General features: G+C 37.4%; 1 protein-coding gene across 9 annotated transcripts in view; it reads right to left on the bottom strand.

The window, feature by feature from the left end:
• ARID5B (AT-rich interaction domain 5B) overlaps positions 1-16525 on the bottom strand; it is a 217195-nt gene that overhangs the window by 179189 nt on the left and 21481 nt on the right. For all 9 annotated transcript variants that reach the window (XR_006209362.1, XR_006209364.1, XR_006209363.1 and 6 more), the window contains exon 3: positions 6347-6572. Coding sequence is in view for 3 of the 9 variants with exons in the window: in XM_042961048.1 (XP_042816982.1) it covers positions 6347-6572 (226 nt within the window). In the remaining 6 variants the exon portion in view is untranslated. The remainder of the gene's footprint in view (positions 1-6346; positions 6573-16525) is intronic.

Below are 16525 nucleotides of genomic sequence, written 5' to 3'. Positions count from 1 at the left end.
AAAAAGCATTCATAATTCTAGAAAACACTAGAAGATGCACAAGTCAACAGAAATTCTAAATGAAAGGGTCTTAACTTGGAATGAGCCTTCATGAATGATGGCAACACGAATATCTAGACAGCAATATCCATGACTAGCTGCTGACTGGCTCGCACATGGTTAGATTTTGCAGACTTCCTTTCCAGCAGGAACAGCCAAGATGGCTAAGTGCAGACAAAATACATGACTGTCATTTTTTCAAGACACTTCTTACACACACATTCTACCATTATTGCAGGACAACGTTCAACTATTTGATTACGTAGGCAAGCTGAATTTTAACGTTGAAATGAAATGAAGTAATCTCCCTGATGTCTTCCTAGATCCGTAGAAAATATCCCATCATGAAGTTGTTCTAAAGCTTTGAACATCTTGGATACAGATTCTTGGAAGTATGAACTCACTCCTGTCAAAGGTCCTTTGGGCTGTCACTTTACAGTGGCATGAAGTAACCTTGAGGACACAGCCATGTTGGCCCTTTGACAGCATACTTCTCTAGTGTTAACTGTGCCATGATGAGTTTCTTTAAAGAATGCGTGGTTCACACAACAATACTGTCAGAAGGCCTTGTGAGAAAATCCTTTAGAAAGTACCTTTACAAATTTCTGATAGGCACCATATGTAATTGATTTCTGTTTTGAACTCAAGACTACTATAAAGGCCAGATCTGTTTCAGTGAAGGGGTCCTTCCGTAGGGATTCCTTATGATATTCATGAATAGAATAATTCAACAATATACCATCTAAGAAACTTCACAAGTTTCTATCTTAGGGAAAATAGTACAGCTAACCCAGCAATGGAAGTTAAAACGTAAACAGCAAATACGTACATAAGACTGTTTAATAAATATACGAAGTTTACATCTAGGAACGAAGGAAGGAGGAAGGAAGGAAAGGACTGTCTTAATAATTAGCATGTCTTCAATCCTAGCAAGTTCCTTAGATGTATCAGGTGAAAATTCCTCATTACGGTAAACCATCAGCACCTTACCATGCTTCATAATGCAGACATTTAAACTGTTTTCTTCAATGCAGAATAAGAATCATGACCCAATCCACCCCCTTGGAAGCAGCTTGACACATCAAACTCAAAAGTGATCTGAAATAACCATTTGAAACACAAGGCTTCCAAGATTTCCAAGCAGTATAGTTAATTTCTAACTAAAAGTACTAGAGAAGTCATTTATACTACTGGGCACTTAACGGCCCAGTTTATTTTGACAAAATTTTCAAAAGGAAAAAAGTTATACAACATAAAAAAATCTATATGTAAAGAAACTTACAAATACATACATATATTTTATATTTAATATACACATAATTTATATGTACATATATACATATGTACATGTATACATAATGTATATACATAGTATATATTTATAATATATATATACTTAATATATATTATATATTCAACATATAATATATATACATTATATATACACACATAATTTATATACATTTATACATATACACATAATATATATTTAACATATAATATGTAATATATTTAATATGTAATATATGTGCATATTATATATACACAATATATACACATTATATATAATATATAAATAAATACATATATAATATATATTATATATAATATATTAAAGCAAAGACCAGAAGGATTTTAATAACCGTCTTCTATTGAGGCAGACAGTAATGAGAATAAATCCTGCCCTAAACACTAGACCACATGATTCAGGAAGTTCAAAAGGGACAAATAAACTAATATCATACTACATAGCTCCCTATCATATAGAACCTCCTTCTCACAGTAACATGGTGAAAATACTAGGACTTCAGTACCACAAATGCTGCCATCGACACTAATTATTCCCCAGTTGATCTTCTCAAAAATCCAGGGAGATAAAGCAAGGTACACACTATTACACTGATTTCACATCCAAGGAACCTGAAGGCACAAACACCTGCTGACTGTTCCAGGGAGTGACAGATCTACAGGACAAGTAGAGCCAAGAGTCTCCTGACCTCCTATCCACTGCTCTTTCAACCACCATGCTGTTTATTCCCCAGAGTACAGTAAAATCCAAGGACCAGAAGGGACAGGGGAAGCCACACTTTCTCAATCTAATGGGCCTTTAGAAACAGAAATTGAACCGAGGGAACCCCCATCATTAAATTCAGCTGTACCCACACCCACATCCTTTGGTCTCTCTTCTCAATTTCAGCTCAGATGCTTCTCTTTTCTTTCTTTTTCTAGAGACACATTTGGAGATGAAACCATTTATAACTGCCCATCCACAGACAGTTTGTGGCAGCATAATTGACAATGAGTCTGCTGCAAAAAAATAAAAATGCTGTTTTAATAACCTTGGCCTAAAATACATTCTGTTGTATGCCTCAAAGGGTTTCAATAAAAAGTCAACCTGTAGAGACATATTTTCTTGGCTTAAACAACAATCCAAAGCATATAAATGTAGTCCAACTATAATGACATATTTATAGGCCAATAAAGCTTACTCTGCAGCTTTCATACTTCACTTAAAGGAACTCTGTAAGAAGCAGTGTTATATAAAATAATTTGATTTTTTTTCAAACTATAGCCCAAGGAATAAAAAATGCAAGTTTGCTATGTTTAACTGATAGTGTTTATATTCCTTAGTTGCTAAAAATTTCGTAAAATGAAATAATTCTTCATTTGACTACTTCCAACTGCCATACCAAATATGGGTATCAAGTCCACTTTATTACAAAAGCTAAGTACTGTAATTCTAAAGACAAAAATAAATAACTAGAAGCTTGTGTAGTGAATGATTTAATCAACCCGATTCTTCTGGAAAAACAGGTTCCTGTGTTCGTTATGCTTATGAATAATACATTCCTTAACCCTTCTATTTTAACACAGTTCTTTCTTCTTTTTTTTCTTTTTCTATAAACTTCAGTATGAAACTGACAGAAGGTAAAACATCTCACTGAGTAAAGTCATAATTTGAATTGGTTTCATACTGAACTTTCTTTCTTTGAAAAGGACAAAGAGGAGGGAAGGGGACAAAGGCGCTGCAACACATCTCAGGAGTGTTTTTGAAGATTGTTGTCTTTCCCACTACCTAGATGTGTCATGTTATCACCAGCCATTTAGAATCTTAAACGAAAACTGCAGAGATTTTGTAAAAAGCAAACATGATATCCGCAAATATTGTCCTTAAAGGGGAAGGGGATAAAAAAAAAATAAGAGCTGTGGTTTGAATCAGAGCAGTTATTGGAAGCTGCCATTTGGGGCAGAGTTTCTCTTTGTGGAGTATTAATTTGTTGGCAGACACACATTTGTGAGAACATTCTTGTTTTTTTTACTATTCAGAGAGGGACAGGAAGTGACACAAACTGGGATTAAAGGGAGCTTATTCTACCTAAACGTTGAGCAAGAAGAGTTCCTTAATTAGCTTTTAGATGGTAGAATCCCTTCTTTAAGAGTCAACCTAATTAGTATGTTGTTATTGATGTTTTAACGTGATGAAATACTTCAGTTAAAAAAATAACGTACTGGAGTTTTATTTTAGCCACAGAAAGGTGAGATCTTTCCATTCTTTGCTTACTTCCACCAGAAAAAAAAAGGGGGGGGGGTCTTAAGTAATCTCAGAGTTCATCTTCTTTCTTTGGTAAGAACAATGAGGAGTTGGAAGTGTTCTACAGAAGGAAAAACCTAATAAGTGTGTGAACTTCCATTAACAATGTGGTATTGGAAGTGGTTTCAGTGTGGCCAAGAGAAAGAGAGATAAGAAAACCACTGTGCAGAAAGAAAAGTACAGACAACAAATATTTTGATGTTGCAGACAGAGAAAGGAAGAGGTTGAAGAGAAAGTTGCTGGGACAGGAATGCGTACAGCAAATGACACCCCCTATCTCCCCAATATAAATCCTAACAATGTAGACTTGTAAACCTTAGATCAGGCAGATAATGGAAACTCATTACATTAAGGAAAGTTTTTGTTTCTCTTTCCACATTATTACAACACAGTGTGCATTCCAATTACAAAAGCTATTTGTCTCAAATTCCCCACAGTTCATACCAACTGAGTAGAATTTCAAGGCCCCAAATTCTATCCTTAAAGGGGTATTTTACATTAAAAAACAAAGTAAGGAAAAGTACATGGTGTTTCTTGTTCACCAGAGGAGAGCCTCCCAATCAAATCTCCTGTTGATTATTTTCCCTTCTTCAGCACTAATTGTAGTGCTGTTCCCAAATGAGACCAAAAAAAAAAAAAAAAAAAAAAAATTAGAATCACCTAGAAAGTCTTTTATCAGTACACATTCCTTGGCCTTGTCTCAATCTCACTGAATGAAGAATTTGGGGAAGCTGGACTTAGCAATCAGTATTATTTTCAAAATTCCCCTGGTGAGTCTAATGAACAGCTAGAGTTAAAAAAACACTAAGTAATTTGAATATTCACCATAAATCAATTTCTTCTGAAATCAGTTATTAAAAAAATAGGTCATGGACATTTTTTAGAATTCACTAAGATCAAACCCTCTAAATCTTTTGTTAGAATTAAGAGATTGAGTTTCTTTTCATATTCATTAATAAACTATCAATTTTAAACAGAAAGCAGTTCCACTATAAATACTCTTGTTTATATGTGCAACAAGAAGCTTAACCATCTACACATCCTTTTGTCCCCTGTGGGTTTCCTGTTTAGTTTTTTATTAGTAACAGTATATTCCATAACTAAAAAAAAAAAAAAAATCAAACGAACAAAAGAAACATTTTAATGTTAAGGAAAACATAAGACAATAGCAATGCAACTTAGATCATACATTAGGAAAAGAATACAACAGATGTATTATTATTCAGCATTAGCATAGGTTAGAAGACTGGTCATTTGTGTGTTCATAAAATTGGGACGTGTAACAGAATATATAGGAAGTTTAAGTAAGAAATCAATTTATTGGCTTTAAAATAAAACCACCAGATTAAATAATTTTCTCTAAATGTACACATGACAGGCCGCCATGTCCAAAATATTACCGCCTGACATCTACCAAAAGATGACAGGAAACTGTTGGTCATTGACTCAAACTGCAAGAAAATATTAATATGAGTCCCAAAGCACAGTACAGCTCATCACAAATCAGAATCCCATGAAAGACAGTTACTGTTGTTATGTAGTCTCTTTATGCCAATTAAATAAATCGTCTAGGTTTGTCCTAATAGTTAAATCCTAGGTTAAAAAAAAAAAAAAAACAGGAAGTTGTCACATTAAGGCATAAAATAGGGCTATGAAAATCAGTATTGTGCCAGAATGAAAGAAAAAGATGCCTTAATATGTTAAAAGTGAAGTTCCTCTTTGCCTAAAGAGGAAATAACGAGTCTAAATCAGAGGTCAACAACTTTGGTCTTGAGCAATGTTAGAAGAGTAAGTCACTGAATGCCAGAGGGACGTACAAACAAGAGGGAAACAAAACAAAACAAAACAAAACAAAACACAAGAAAAGGGCACAAAAAGGCACTGGAGAAGAAACTGTTCAGAAAAAGCAATAGAATTAATTATGGAGCCCCTCCTATATACCAGTCATCACGGTGTGAAACCCTTCGTATCTTACATCTCAGTGACCCTATAAAGTTCTCATATTTTTCACATAGGGAAACGGAGGCTAGGAGGTTAAACAAATTGCCCAGAAAACACGGCTAATAAGCAGGAGAGTCAGGATTCGAACACTAATTAGAATAACTACTCCAAATCTCAAGTTCTCCTTTAAACTCATAGTGGAATAAGGGAGGGAAGGAAAGAAAAAAATACGTTCATGGTGATCTCCGAATGCTAAAAGCCCAGGGAAACCTACGCCATGAATCGCCAACCAGTGGCTTCCCCGCATTGACACTGCTCTCCTTCTCCACATGAAGTCACTCGCCTCTCTTCCTCACTTCGTTTTCCACCCAACACGAAAACATGAAATTCTAACATGGTATTAATAGATGTCATACTATCTACTTAGAACAAATATTTAAACTCTTCACTAGTTCTATTTCAGGTGTCCTAGTTAAGTCTCACGCCTTGGCACCACGTGGAAGCTGCCTGAGGTCATGTGTGCTATCCCCCAGGTTCTAGCACAGGGCTCCACGCCAAGAAGGCCCTGCGATCCGGCAGGTAACACCCACCCCTTACACACCCGGACTACGTGCCCATAAGGTGTTCCGAGGACCCTTTGAGGTTAAAGAAATTTTATATGTAAAATTATATATATGGCAGGATTTCCAGAAAAGCCTATGACCAGAAAAAAAAAAAAAAGTAGGTTACTGTATCCGCCCACACGTTAGATTTGGAAGTACAAATTCTATTTACCAAGGTCAGCCTTTTCCTTGAGAACGTCTTTGAAGTTGAGCCCACTGTTGAGGGTTGACTGCCTGTACTTGAGCAGGGCTTCTTTCTGTCCATTCCTTCCCAAGGCCTCGGTTTTCACCGACCCAGCCTGGAGGCCACACCTCCACTTGGAGAAATCGGAATGTACCCACTTGACCAGGTCTTCAAGCTTCACGATTACCTTTTCGGAAACAGCAATGACTTCATCCTACAAGAGGTGGTCAGGGGAGAACAAAACTATTATTGGTGGTTGAGAGGCAAATGATAAATTTTCAACAAAGTCCATCTGAAATACCGTTTGAGTAGTTTAGCCCTACACGAGCAAACAATGTGTTTTTTGGTGACAGAGTATCTTTAATAGCTCGCTTCATTTCAATGGGTTTTCACTGCTAGCTGTCTAGTTGAAAAATAATTTATAAGATATATTTGTTATATGATTAGAGCAGTAATTCTGATAGCTATTTTTAATGCTAGCTGCCAAAGCCCATGCTGCCTATCTGACCACTCAGGTGAAAGCTAATTTTTAGGTGCAGTTAATTGCAAAAGTAAAAAGCGAGAACTAGGTGACTAATGGTTAGCCTGTCTCTATATAAATGGTCTAAGTAAATCTGGGATTCTTGGAACTCTGACTCACCCCCAAATTCCTATGTTTATGGTACATTTTCCCTTGGCTTATACACAAATATTGAATTTAACTTTTGTCCTAAAAATTAAATAAAACTGTGATGTAATCCCAAAAGAAATACTTCATAAATGTTATGTGCTTCCCACTGAAAGAAACTTACACATTCTCATGTTTCTTAAAAACTTTGTAAGTTGAGAAATGAACTGATTTTTTTTCTTTTCATACATATGGGGTAAGAAGAGAGAGGGTGAGTGAGGAGAAAGCCTTTGAATCTAAGAAAAGTAGTTGAAACTTAAGTTTCTCCTATGGATCATAAATTTGAATTTTAAGCATCCCTAATTGCTTCCAGGAAACAACCAACTTTTCTGACTCAGAATTAATCTAGCAAGATATTTAATAGAGATCCATCCATGGAGCAAAGGAAGGCCTCTCCTACCCAAAGATTCCTTGGAAAAAGCTTAAGAAGATCATCTCACTGGGTTTTAAGTTAAATTATTTGAAGCATTTGACATTTCAACTTGAACTGACTTCTTTCATTTCTTTTACTTCACATTTCTGAAGAAAAGCTTAGCTGTGAAAACCCCTAAGCTTACAAAATCTTAGAAATATTTTTGACAAACAACAACAGGAAGATGTCTCTAAGCTATTAAACAAAAGGAATTCACAAGTGATTTTGGCTAATTTTGCTGTTAAACATGACTCTTTCCTCCTTCCCGCCCCCCACCTCCACACACACACACACACACACACACACACACACACACAGAGTACTGCACACGTTACTCCAAAGCAAACAAAAAAGGGTTTATTAAGATAAGCTTCACACAATGAGAAGCCCTGGATTTCATTTTTAAAAATGTTTTAAGGTAGGGTCTAAAATTTCACCTTTCCTCATCCAGTTCCAAGCTGCTTCTGAGAACAAAGTTTGTTAGGCAGCAGCAAAATAAATACTCTATCAAAAATGAAAAGTAAAACTTTCGTAATGGAGTCCTTTCTCTTATCATGATTAAATATGAACTTCCCCTGAATGGGACCCAAAGTGGAAACTGTTTTTATCCTTTGCTCCTGAAAAAAAAAATTCAGTACTTTATAAACAATGGGGCATATTACAAAGTACCATTTCAATAGATGATTTCACTCAGATTCACTACACCATCCTCTTGAAATAAAAGATCTGTAGTTGTCACGCATTTTATAGCTATTACATGGTGATTATTAAATGTCAGAATGAAAATTCAGGCTGGATATTGTTTCAAAGCATATGGGAACAGCTTCTGGACAGGGCACACCAGAAATCAAGTTTAGAATATACTGAAAATAATTAAGTATCATGGTATAGAAGACTCAACATTGGCAAAGATGGAATTTGGCAACAATGTTACCAAATATGGTTCCTTAGAAGAGACAAGTTTGGAGATGAGTGTTATTTTCAAATAGCGCTATGATCAAATGATTATCATGTCAATTACCAGTTGCTTCAGATCTTTTCCAAGAAATGGCATGACTAGCGCTGGCTGGCTTACAACGCCCGCCAAACAAACAGTTTATTAACCAAGAGAAAATACAATCCTTATGATGTCATTGATGAATAAACCCATCTTTCAAGATTCAGTCTATAGATTTTATTCTCCCTCCTTTTCTCTCTCTCAGAAACAGACTTTATGAATATACACACATATATAAAAACAAATGCAGGAATTCACATAAACACACATAAGCCATAAACCCAAGTTTGGATTAATTGTGAAACCACCAGTATGTTTTACTGTGGATTCACAGAGAAACTGGCCCTGCAACATTGTCAAATGCCAGGATTTAGAAGGAAATCTGATAAGCGGAGGAGGGGGAAGCAGCAGACCAGCCCAAAAAACAAAACAGCTAACATATATATAGAAAATGTCTCAGGAAACATTGCTTTGTACACACAATGGCATAAATCACATGTTCGTATTTACTATTCTGAGCAAGCTTTGACTAAAGTTCTTAATACACGCCGTTCTCGGGCAAGCCTCTATGTCTAAGAAAAGAATTTCAATAAGCTCATCTCATGATTACATTAGCTCTTTGCAAACCGAGAATTAGCACTGGATAAATATTGCTGATTTACTCTAATACAACACAAAAGAAACACAAAGAAATACACTTTGTTATTCTATTAATGTACCTTGGCTTTTCAATTAACCCAGTTCCCGATCAATATTTATGTAGGCTGTGTTGAGACGCTATCGGAGCCCATATCCCCTTTCATCATTGTTTTAAACGGCTTGTTTCTGTAATTTGGATTTTGTGTCTACGACTGTATAAAAAACAGCTTTTTGAATCACAGAATCCTCTATGTCAGAGGAAAGGATCTAGTCATGAATTAGCCTGCCTGTGCATTGCCGGCCTCTGCACATCGGAAAACTTTGCACAAGGTATCCAGACGTCCATCTTTTCATAAAATGAAATGAAATAGTAAAATAAAATGATATCTCTGCCAAAACAAACAAACAAAAACGTTCCCCCAAACAGTTGGAAGTGGTTGCTTTCTTTAGATAAGATTCGAGATCTCGAGTTGACCAGTGACCCCGTCACTCCCTGTTGCCTTACCTGCCTGGCCGCCCGGACAGCCAATCAACATTTAAACTTGCACACCCTGATTTATTCCACCTCCTTCATTTTATGACATATCCTCATACCAACTTCCAATAGAACTTAGACAAAAACCCAGGTTTCCTATCTGCCCACAGAGTATTCATCCTGGACTCAGGAGCCTTCGGCCTGGGTTTAAATCCCAGGTCTGCAATTTATTCACCATGGAACACTGAGAAACTTCTTTAACCTCCCCGTGCTTCAAGATTTTGTATGTATGTAGAAAAAAAGGATAATAATACTATTTACCTCTTATGGTAATTTTGAGGATTAAATGGGCTAACATAAATGAGTGGTACGTCAGTATTAACTCCCATTTTCATTGTCCTGAGTCCTTGCAGAGATGAGTTTAGATGGCTCACAGGTAAACTTTACATATACATATATATATACATATACATATATATATACATATACATATATATATACATATATATATACGTATATATATACATATATATATACGTATATATATACACATATATATATATATATACACACACATATATATATATATGTTACTCATTGCTTATTTATTTTTGTGGTTACTTTTCATTTATGGGAAAGTGGTACTGGTTTTCCATTTACAGGAGATTTAGAATGTTTCCTCTTTAAATAAATTTAAGTTAAAAAATAGGTCAATTTGAACAAAACCATTAAGTAAACACAGGACATGTGGGTACAGCCAAAAAAAAAAAAAGTCAAGATGCATGAAAATTACTGAAATTTGGGACAGTGTATTGTGTCAGTGGTTTTCAAACTGTAGTCCAGGAACCCTGGGTAATCCCCCAGACTATTTCAGGTAGTCCATAGAATCAAAACAAAGATCATAATAATACTAAGACATTACTTGCTTTTTGCAGTCTTATTCTCTTTGAAGTGTATAGTGGGGTTTTCCAGAGACTATATGACATACGGTAAGGCAAGAGAGTAAATACAGAAGCAGATATGAGAATCCAGCTGTCTCCGTTAAGCTAGACAGTAAAGAGCTTATAAAAATGTAAAACAATGCCACTGTTTTTTTTTGTTTTTGAAAATATGGTTAATGTCCATAAAAATGTGGCAAATACATATAATGGGTTTATATTGCTGTTCTTATTTTTTAAATTAGCTTACAGTAAAATTTCCTGTTTTGATGTATAGTTCTATGACTTTTACCACATGGCAACCACTGATCTTTCTCGCTATCTTTTTTCTCTTTTCCAAATGTCATATAAATTGAATCATACCATCTGAAATCTTTTGAGATTACTTCTTTCACTCAGGATAATTCCTCTGAGATCCATCCATGTTGCTGTATGTATCAATAGCTTGTTCCTTTTCACTGCTGAGTAGTATCTCATGATATGGATGTGTCCCAAAATTATTCATCCATTCGCCCATTGAGGGACACTGGGTTGTTTTCAACTTTGTAAATTACAAATAGAGCTGCTATAACCAGATGGTTTTGTGTGTGTGTGTGTGTGTGTGTGTGTGTGTGTGTGTGTGAACATGCATTTTCAATTCTCTAGAATAAATACTTGGGAGAGGAACTGCTGGGTAAGTGTATATCTAATTTTGTACAAACCATTTTCCAGAGTGGCTTTACCATTTTGCATTCCCACCAGCAATGGATGAGATTTCCAGTTGCTTCTCATCCTTGCCAGCCCTTGATACTGGGTTTGTTAATTAACTTATTATTGCTATCATAATATAAGTGCAGTGGCTTCTCATCATGTTTTAAATTTTCATTTCCCTAATGACTAATGATGTTGAACATCTTTTCAGGTGTTAATTTTTCATCCGTATATCCTTTTTGGTGAAGTGTGGGTTGAAGTCTTCAGGCTCATTTCTCAAATTGGGCTGTTTATTTTCTGACCATTGAGTTTTGAGAATTCTTGTATCTACTGAATACAGGTCTTTTGTCTGATATGTGTTTTGAAAACATTTTCTCCCATTCTGTAGCTGTCTTTCCATTCTTAGTGTATTCAACAAAAGTTTTAAATTTTGGCTAAGTCCAATCGATCAGCTGTTTTATTTGAATCGTGGCTTTGCTGTTGCACCTATGAACTCTTTGCCTAATCCTGGGTCACAAAGAGCTTCTATGTTTTCTCCCCAAAGTTGTATAGAAGTATGATTCATTTTGACTTAATCTTGAATAAAGTTTGAGATTCAGCTTAACATTCAGGGTTGTTGTTTTTTGGGGGTTTTTTTACATATGGGTGTCATTTTATTTTTAGTTTTCAATAAGTTACCAAGAATTTTTAAGTTATTTCTAGTTTTGACTTACAATGCAGTAAATATCAATAGATATAACCCACATAAACAAAAGCTCTTCGGTGTCCTCAGTAATTTGAGTGCAAAAGGTCTTGAGTCCAAAAACTTTGGGAACCATTGTGTTGTATCGTGAAACCAAGACCTTTTCTTATTCTTTGGTTTCTTTGACCTCTTAGTGGCATTTGATAATGAACAACCCTACCTTTGATGAAACTCATCCTCTTATTAAGAACTGTGAAGAGTCTAAGATTTTACTCTACTTTCAATCTTACAAATTGTCCTGCCACAGTTCCATAGATGCTGGCAGAGGACACAAGGCTCCTGGTCGGAGACAAAGAATGGTTTATTGCTTACAGCAATAGCTGCAGTGAAAGGATCATGTTTGTGTTGCTTCTTCAATACCTAATTCCCAAAATGAGATGCCAAGAGAGCTAGATGATACCTGCACAGGCAGTGGGGTGCATTATAGGAGTAGGACCCTGAGCGGAGGGAACCCAAATCTTTAATACTGGGCAGTGATTATGCCTGCCCTCTGTTCTGGAGAAAGACACTAGCTCTGTCTTCCAAGGCTGTTCATTACATGAGCATCCTTGAAAGGACAGTCCAGAACAGTCAGTGGCTCTGCTCACGAGATGTACAAAAACTCAGTGGATCCAGGAAGAACACCTACCCAGCACCTACCACCTATACATTTCTTTGCTTTGTTCAATTTTTCTTCTTCCTTTTTCCATCTCCCTACTGGGAAAATGTAGGAAACATATATCCTTAGATGCAGTCTGGGTCTAGATCTTTCTCTGCATATTCTCCATGGGAATTCCAATATTTACCTTTAAGCCTATGACTACTTTCCAGTTTGGTTCCAAAAATTCATCTAGATTCCAGCCCCATGTTGTCAATTTAGATGTCTCAGAATGAGCTCAAGCTCAGTGGAACTCCACAGCCCATTTGACTTATTGTAAGAAAAGATCTTAGCTGACTCAAGGGAAATTTAACATCCCCCAACTGTGGCTAGCTTTCCCCCAATATCTATTCCTCCTTCATTCTTTTGTAATGAACTGCTAAATTGCTGGGCACAGAATAAACACATCATTTTCCTGCTTCCCTTATAGCCAGGTGCAGCCATATGACCAAGTTCTGACCAAAAAAAAAAAAAAAATGAGTATTAGTGGTGTGTGCAACTTCCAAGTCATGCCCTTAAAGGGAAACGGATATGCCTTTGGACCATACACATGAGGACAAATCTCTCAGGGGAAAAAGACAGAAAGGAGTTGCCCAGAGTTGGGTCTCTGGACCACCTCATGGAGCACAACCACCACACTAGCCCTGAACCATTTACCTGTAGGCTGTGACATGAGAGAGATTTGAACTCCCAACTTATCTAAGCCACTTATCTAATTCTACGTCTCTCTCACACACAGAGAAACCTCTATCTTTATGAATATATCATTCCTCAGAAGAGAGAAAATGAATGCAACCTTCCCTATAACACCATGAAGTAACCAATAACCAATCACTGCTTAGGAGAACAATATTCAGCTATGTTAATAAAGCTTAAAGGATTATGAACACATAAGTGTAATATAGAGGGGTTGGCAGGGGGAGGATGGAATGAGAACAAGAAAGCACAGCATATTCAACTCAATCTTCCCCAAACATCCTAGATTTTTAAAATATTCATTGTAGCAATTGAAATGCGATAAACGGGAATGCAAGCATACCAACAGGTGATGTTAGCTAAATAAATCGTGAAACCAAAATAATAGTCCAACTGGTTCCCCAAGAGTGGGATATTTTCAACTAGATAGAAGCTAAAAATGAAGAAAAACTGTTAAATGTTAACATTTAGAAAGACCAGTGCAAGCACATCAGCTTGTGCCCTAACCATTGTGCTAGGCCTGTGTGCCCATGGTGTGCAAGGGGCAGAAGGTGCCACCACTGGGCCTGGCTGGGTTGGCCACTCTCATGCTTTCAAGCCCCGCTCAGATAACTGTCATTCTAGGCACCTACTCGTCTGGCCGATCACTCTCCCAGTTAGGCATTAATGTGCTCCATGAACAGGACACCTACAGGGTGAGTAAAAAGGTTTCACTCTACAGGCACGTGGTTGCCAGTCAGAGGTCCGAGAAAGTCAGGCAGGACAGAATGGTACTGTGGGTCGACAAGATGAAGTTTTCACTGGCCAGCCATGAAATGAGAAAAATGAAGACCATGCAGCCAGCGTTTCATGAAGCTCAATTTGCTAGATTTCAAGGACTATCTCTGTACCAGTTAGGGTCCCAGTGGGAAATAGATAGAATACTTGTGTAATGATGATCCAAGGAAGATTTTAGGAAGGGACTAATGACAAAGGTGTTGGTGGGATGTAAAGGAACCTTGAGAGAGATCGTACAGGAACTTGGGCTTAGGGCAGGTCAATTATCATCACGTCTCGGCCAAAGGGTCAAAGTGGGAGTGAATGATTACCAAAATCAGAGCAGATCCTTCTCCTGGTGGCAGTGACTCTTGTTAGAAGGACACCTACAGCCTGGAGGAAGCTCACAGGATAAGAACAGGGAGTAAATACATGTCTCCCCCCCACGCCTGTCCCTGTCCTGGCAGGGAACCTCTAAGGCCGAACCCCAATGGAAGCCACAGGGCCCAGGAGCCCTATTACTGGAGTCACACCAGGAAAAGACACAGGGCAGACAGCAGAGAAAAGGAAGCAGGGGTGATCTAGAGGGGCCCCTGCACACTCTTTCCACTTAATACTATATCCCTCCTCCTTTCATCTGGTGTTAGAATATCCATTTTTCCTCAGAAATGAGGATGACAATAGATGGTAGCAGTTGTTTTTTAATGTCCTGAGTAGACAAAATAAAATGATATCAACACTCAGTTGGTCCCTGAACTGGGAATTACTGTTCTTATTACCTCTGACATAATGTTAAATCTTTATTAGGCACCAGTATTTGATGCTGAATCATGGAATTCTATTCTCTACAGTCAATGCCTGCATCGCAGAAACTTTTTAGTGGCAGGTACCTTTGCTTAATTTCTACTTCTCTTGTACTTCCCAAGGAACCAAGGACTGTGCTGTGCCTAAAGCAGACAAAAAATACGGATTTTAATGGAAACCATCTCTGGATGTTCCATGTTGGGAGAAACTAAGGGATACTTAGAAAGCACAGCCTTCTGAGTCTGGCTGACCCAGATTCAAACGCAGCTGTACTAGGTTGAATGTCCACATTAAGCTTGAGACATGACATCATCTTGCCAAGGTCTCATCTGAAAAACTGGGCGGGGCTCCTGGTTGGCTCAGTCAGTGGAGCATGTGACCCTTGATCTCAGAGTCACGAATTCGAGTCCCACGTTGGTTATACAGATTACATTAAAAACAAAAACAAAAACAAAAAAAAACCTAAAAAGTGGGGGAAAATAAGATTAAAAAAAAAAACCCTCCCCTCACTGGGTCATAAGGATGTTGAAGTTATCACAGTACAATGGTCAACACAGAGTAGGCATTCAAGAAATAATGGCTATTACTATTATTACATCGTGTCACTGTGACTGAAAATGAGGGCGTGAGAGCGAGCAGTATTAAGATGTCACCTGTGTATTCCTCACTCCTCTTAATTCTTTGGGAACAATGATACCCCTGTGGCTACGGCTGGCTACCTCCAAGGGGTAGTTAGGGTAAAAAGCAGTTACTAGTGTCTGGGATTCTAAGTCATTCTCCTCAGTCCTTGAGGAATAGAACACTCTAAAATGCTTTACTTTGTCCAGACACTAATCCATGAATTTAGCAGACATACTCTCTTCTAATCTCTGCAAAGACTATCTGAGGTAGGTGTTCCCAGGCCCATTTTAGAGATGAGAAAACTGATGTGGAACCAGAAACCAGATTTGGCAGCTCCCTTGTCTCCCTGGCAAATTGGTCCCCATAGCCCTTTCAGTAGTAATACTCCATCCATGCTACTCCCACCTGGGACAAGGGCACTCACCCCTAACAGTGTCCTGGGAGGTCAAGGGGGTGGGATTTAAAGTCATTTTGCAACAAAAGGGATTTTAATTTTTGATTTGTATTGTGTTCTTGTCCCCAAAGTAAGATGGCAGAAATTACCATTCATGTGCTATTTAAAAATGCAAAGAATTTTCTGTTGTCTGAGTGATGAAGATATCTTCTCAAGTATGTGCTAAGGTTTCGTTTGACTCCCTGAACATGATGAAATGGATTTGCCATGGAGGCTCATTAGTGTATTGGGTTCCAATTTCCCAAGCCAGCCCCTTCTCTTCCAACCTCCCCCTCCTTCCCACCAGACATTTGGGTGAAGCTTGTGGCTCAGTGAACTTTGGAAAGCCATCCTGGCACAATTAGAGGGAGTAAGCAAACAGAAGACTGCTCTGAGGTGTGATTTGTCAGATGTAATGCGACCATCCTTCATGGTATAGCCAAAGGCATTTGCGTATCAAACAAGTAATTCAAAAATCCTAAATATTTTATGTTCCTAAATACATTTTTAATACACACTAATCTAAAACTTGTTAGGCTGCAGCCTGCTCCCTGACCAGAAGCCCATCTCTAAAGAAAGCACCAGAAACATCATCTCATTAATTCTCAGTTTCACTTCTTTCCTTTTGGATTTACCACATATGTGCTTTTTTTTTTCCTC

This window comes from Panthera tigris, chromosome D2 (assembly GCF_018350195.1).
Source record: "Panthera tigris isolate Pti1 chromosome D2, P.tigris_Pti1_mat1.1, whole genome shotgun sequence".
Lineage (NCBI taxonomy): Eukaryota > Metazoa > Chordata > Mammalia > Carnivora > Felidae > Panthera > Panthera tigris.
Note: the sequence above shows the minus strand (reverse complement) of the source record. Positions and strands in the feature narration are given on the sequence as shown.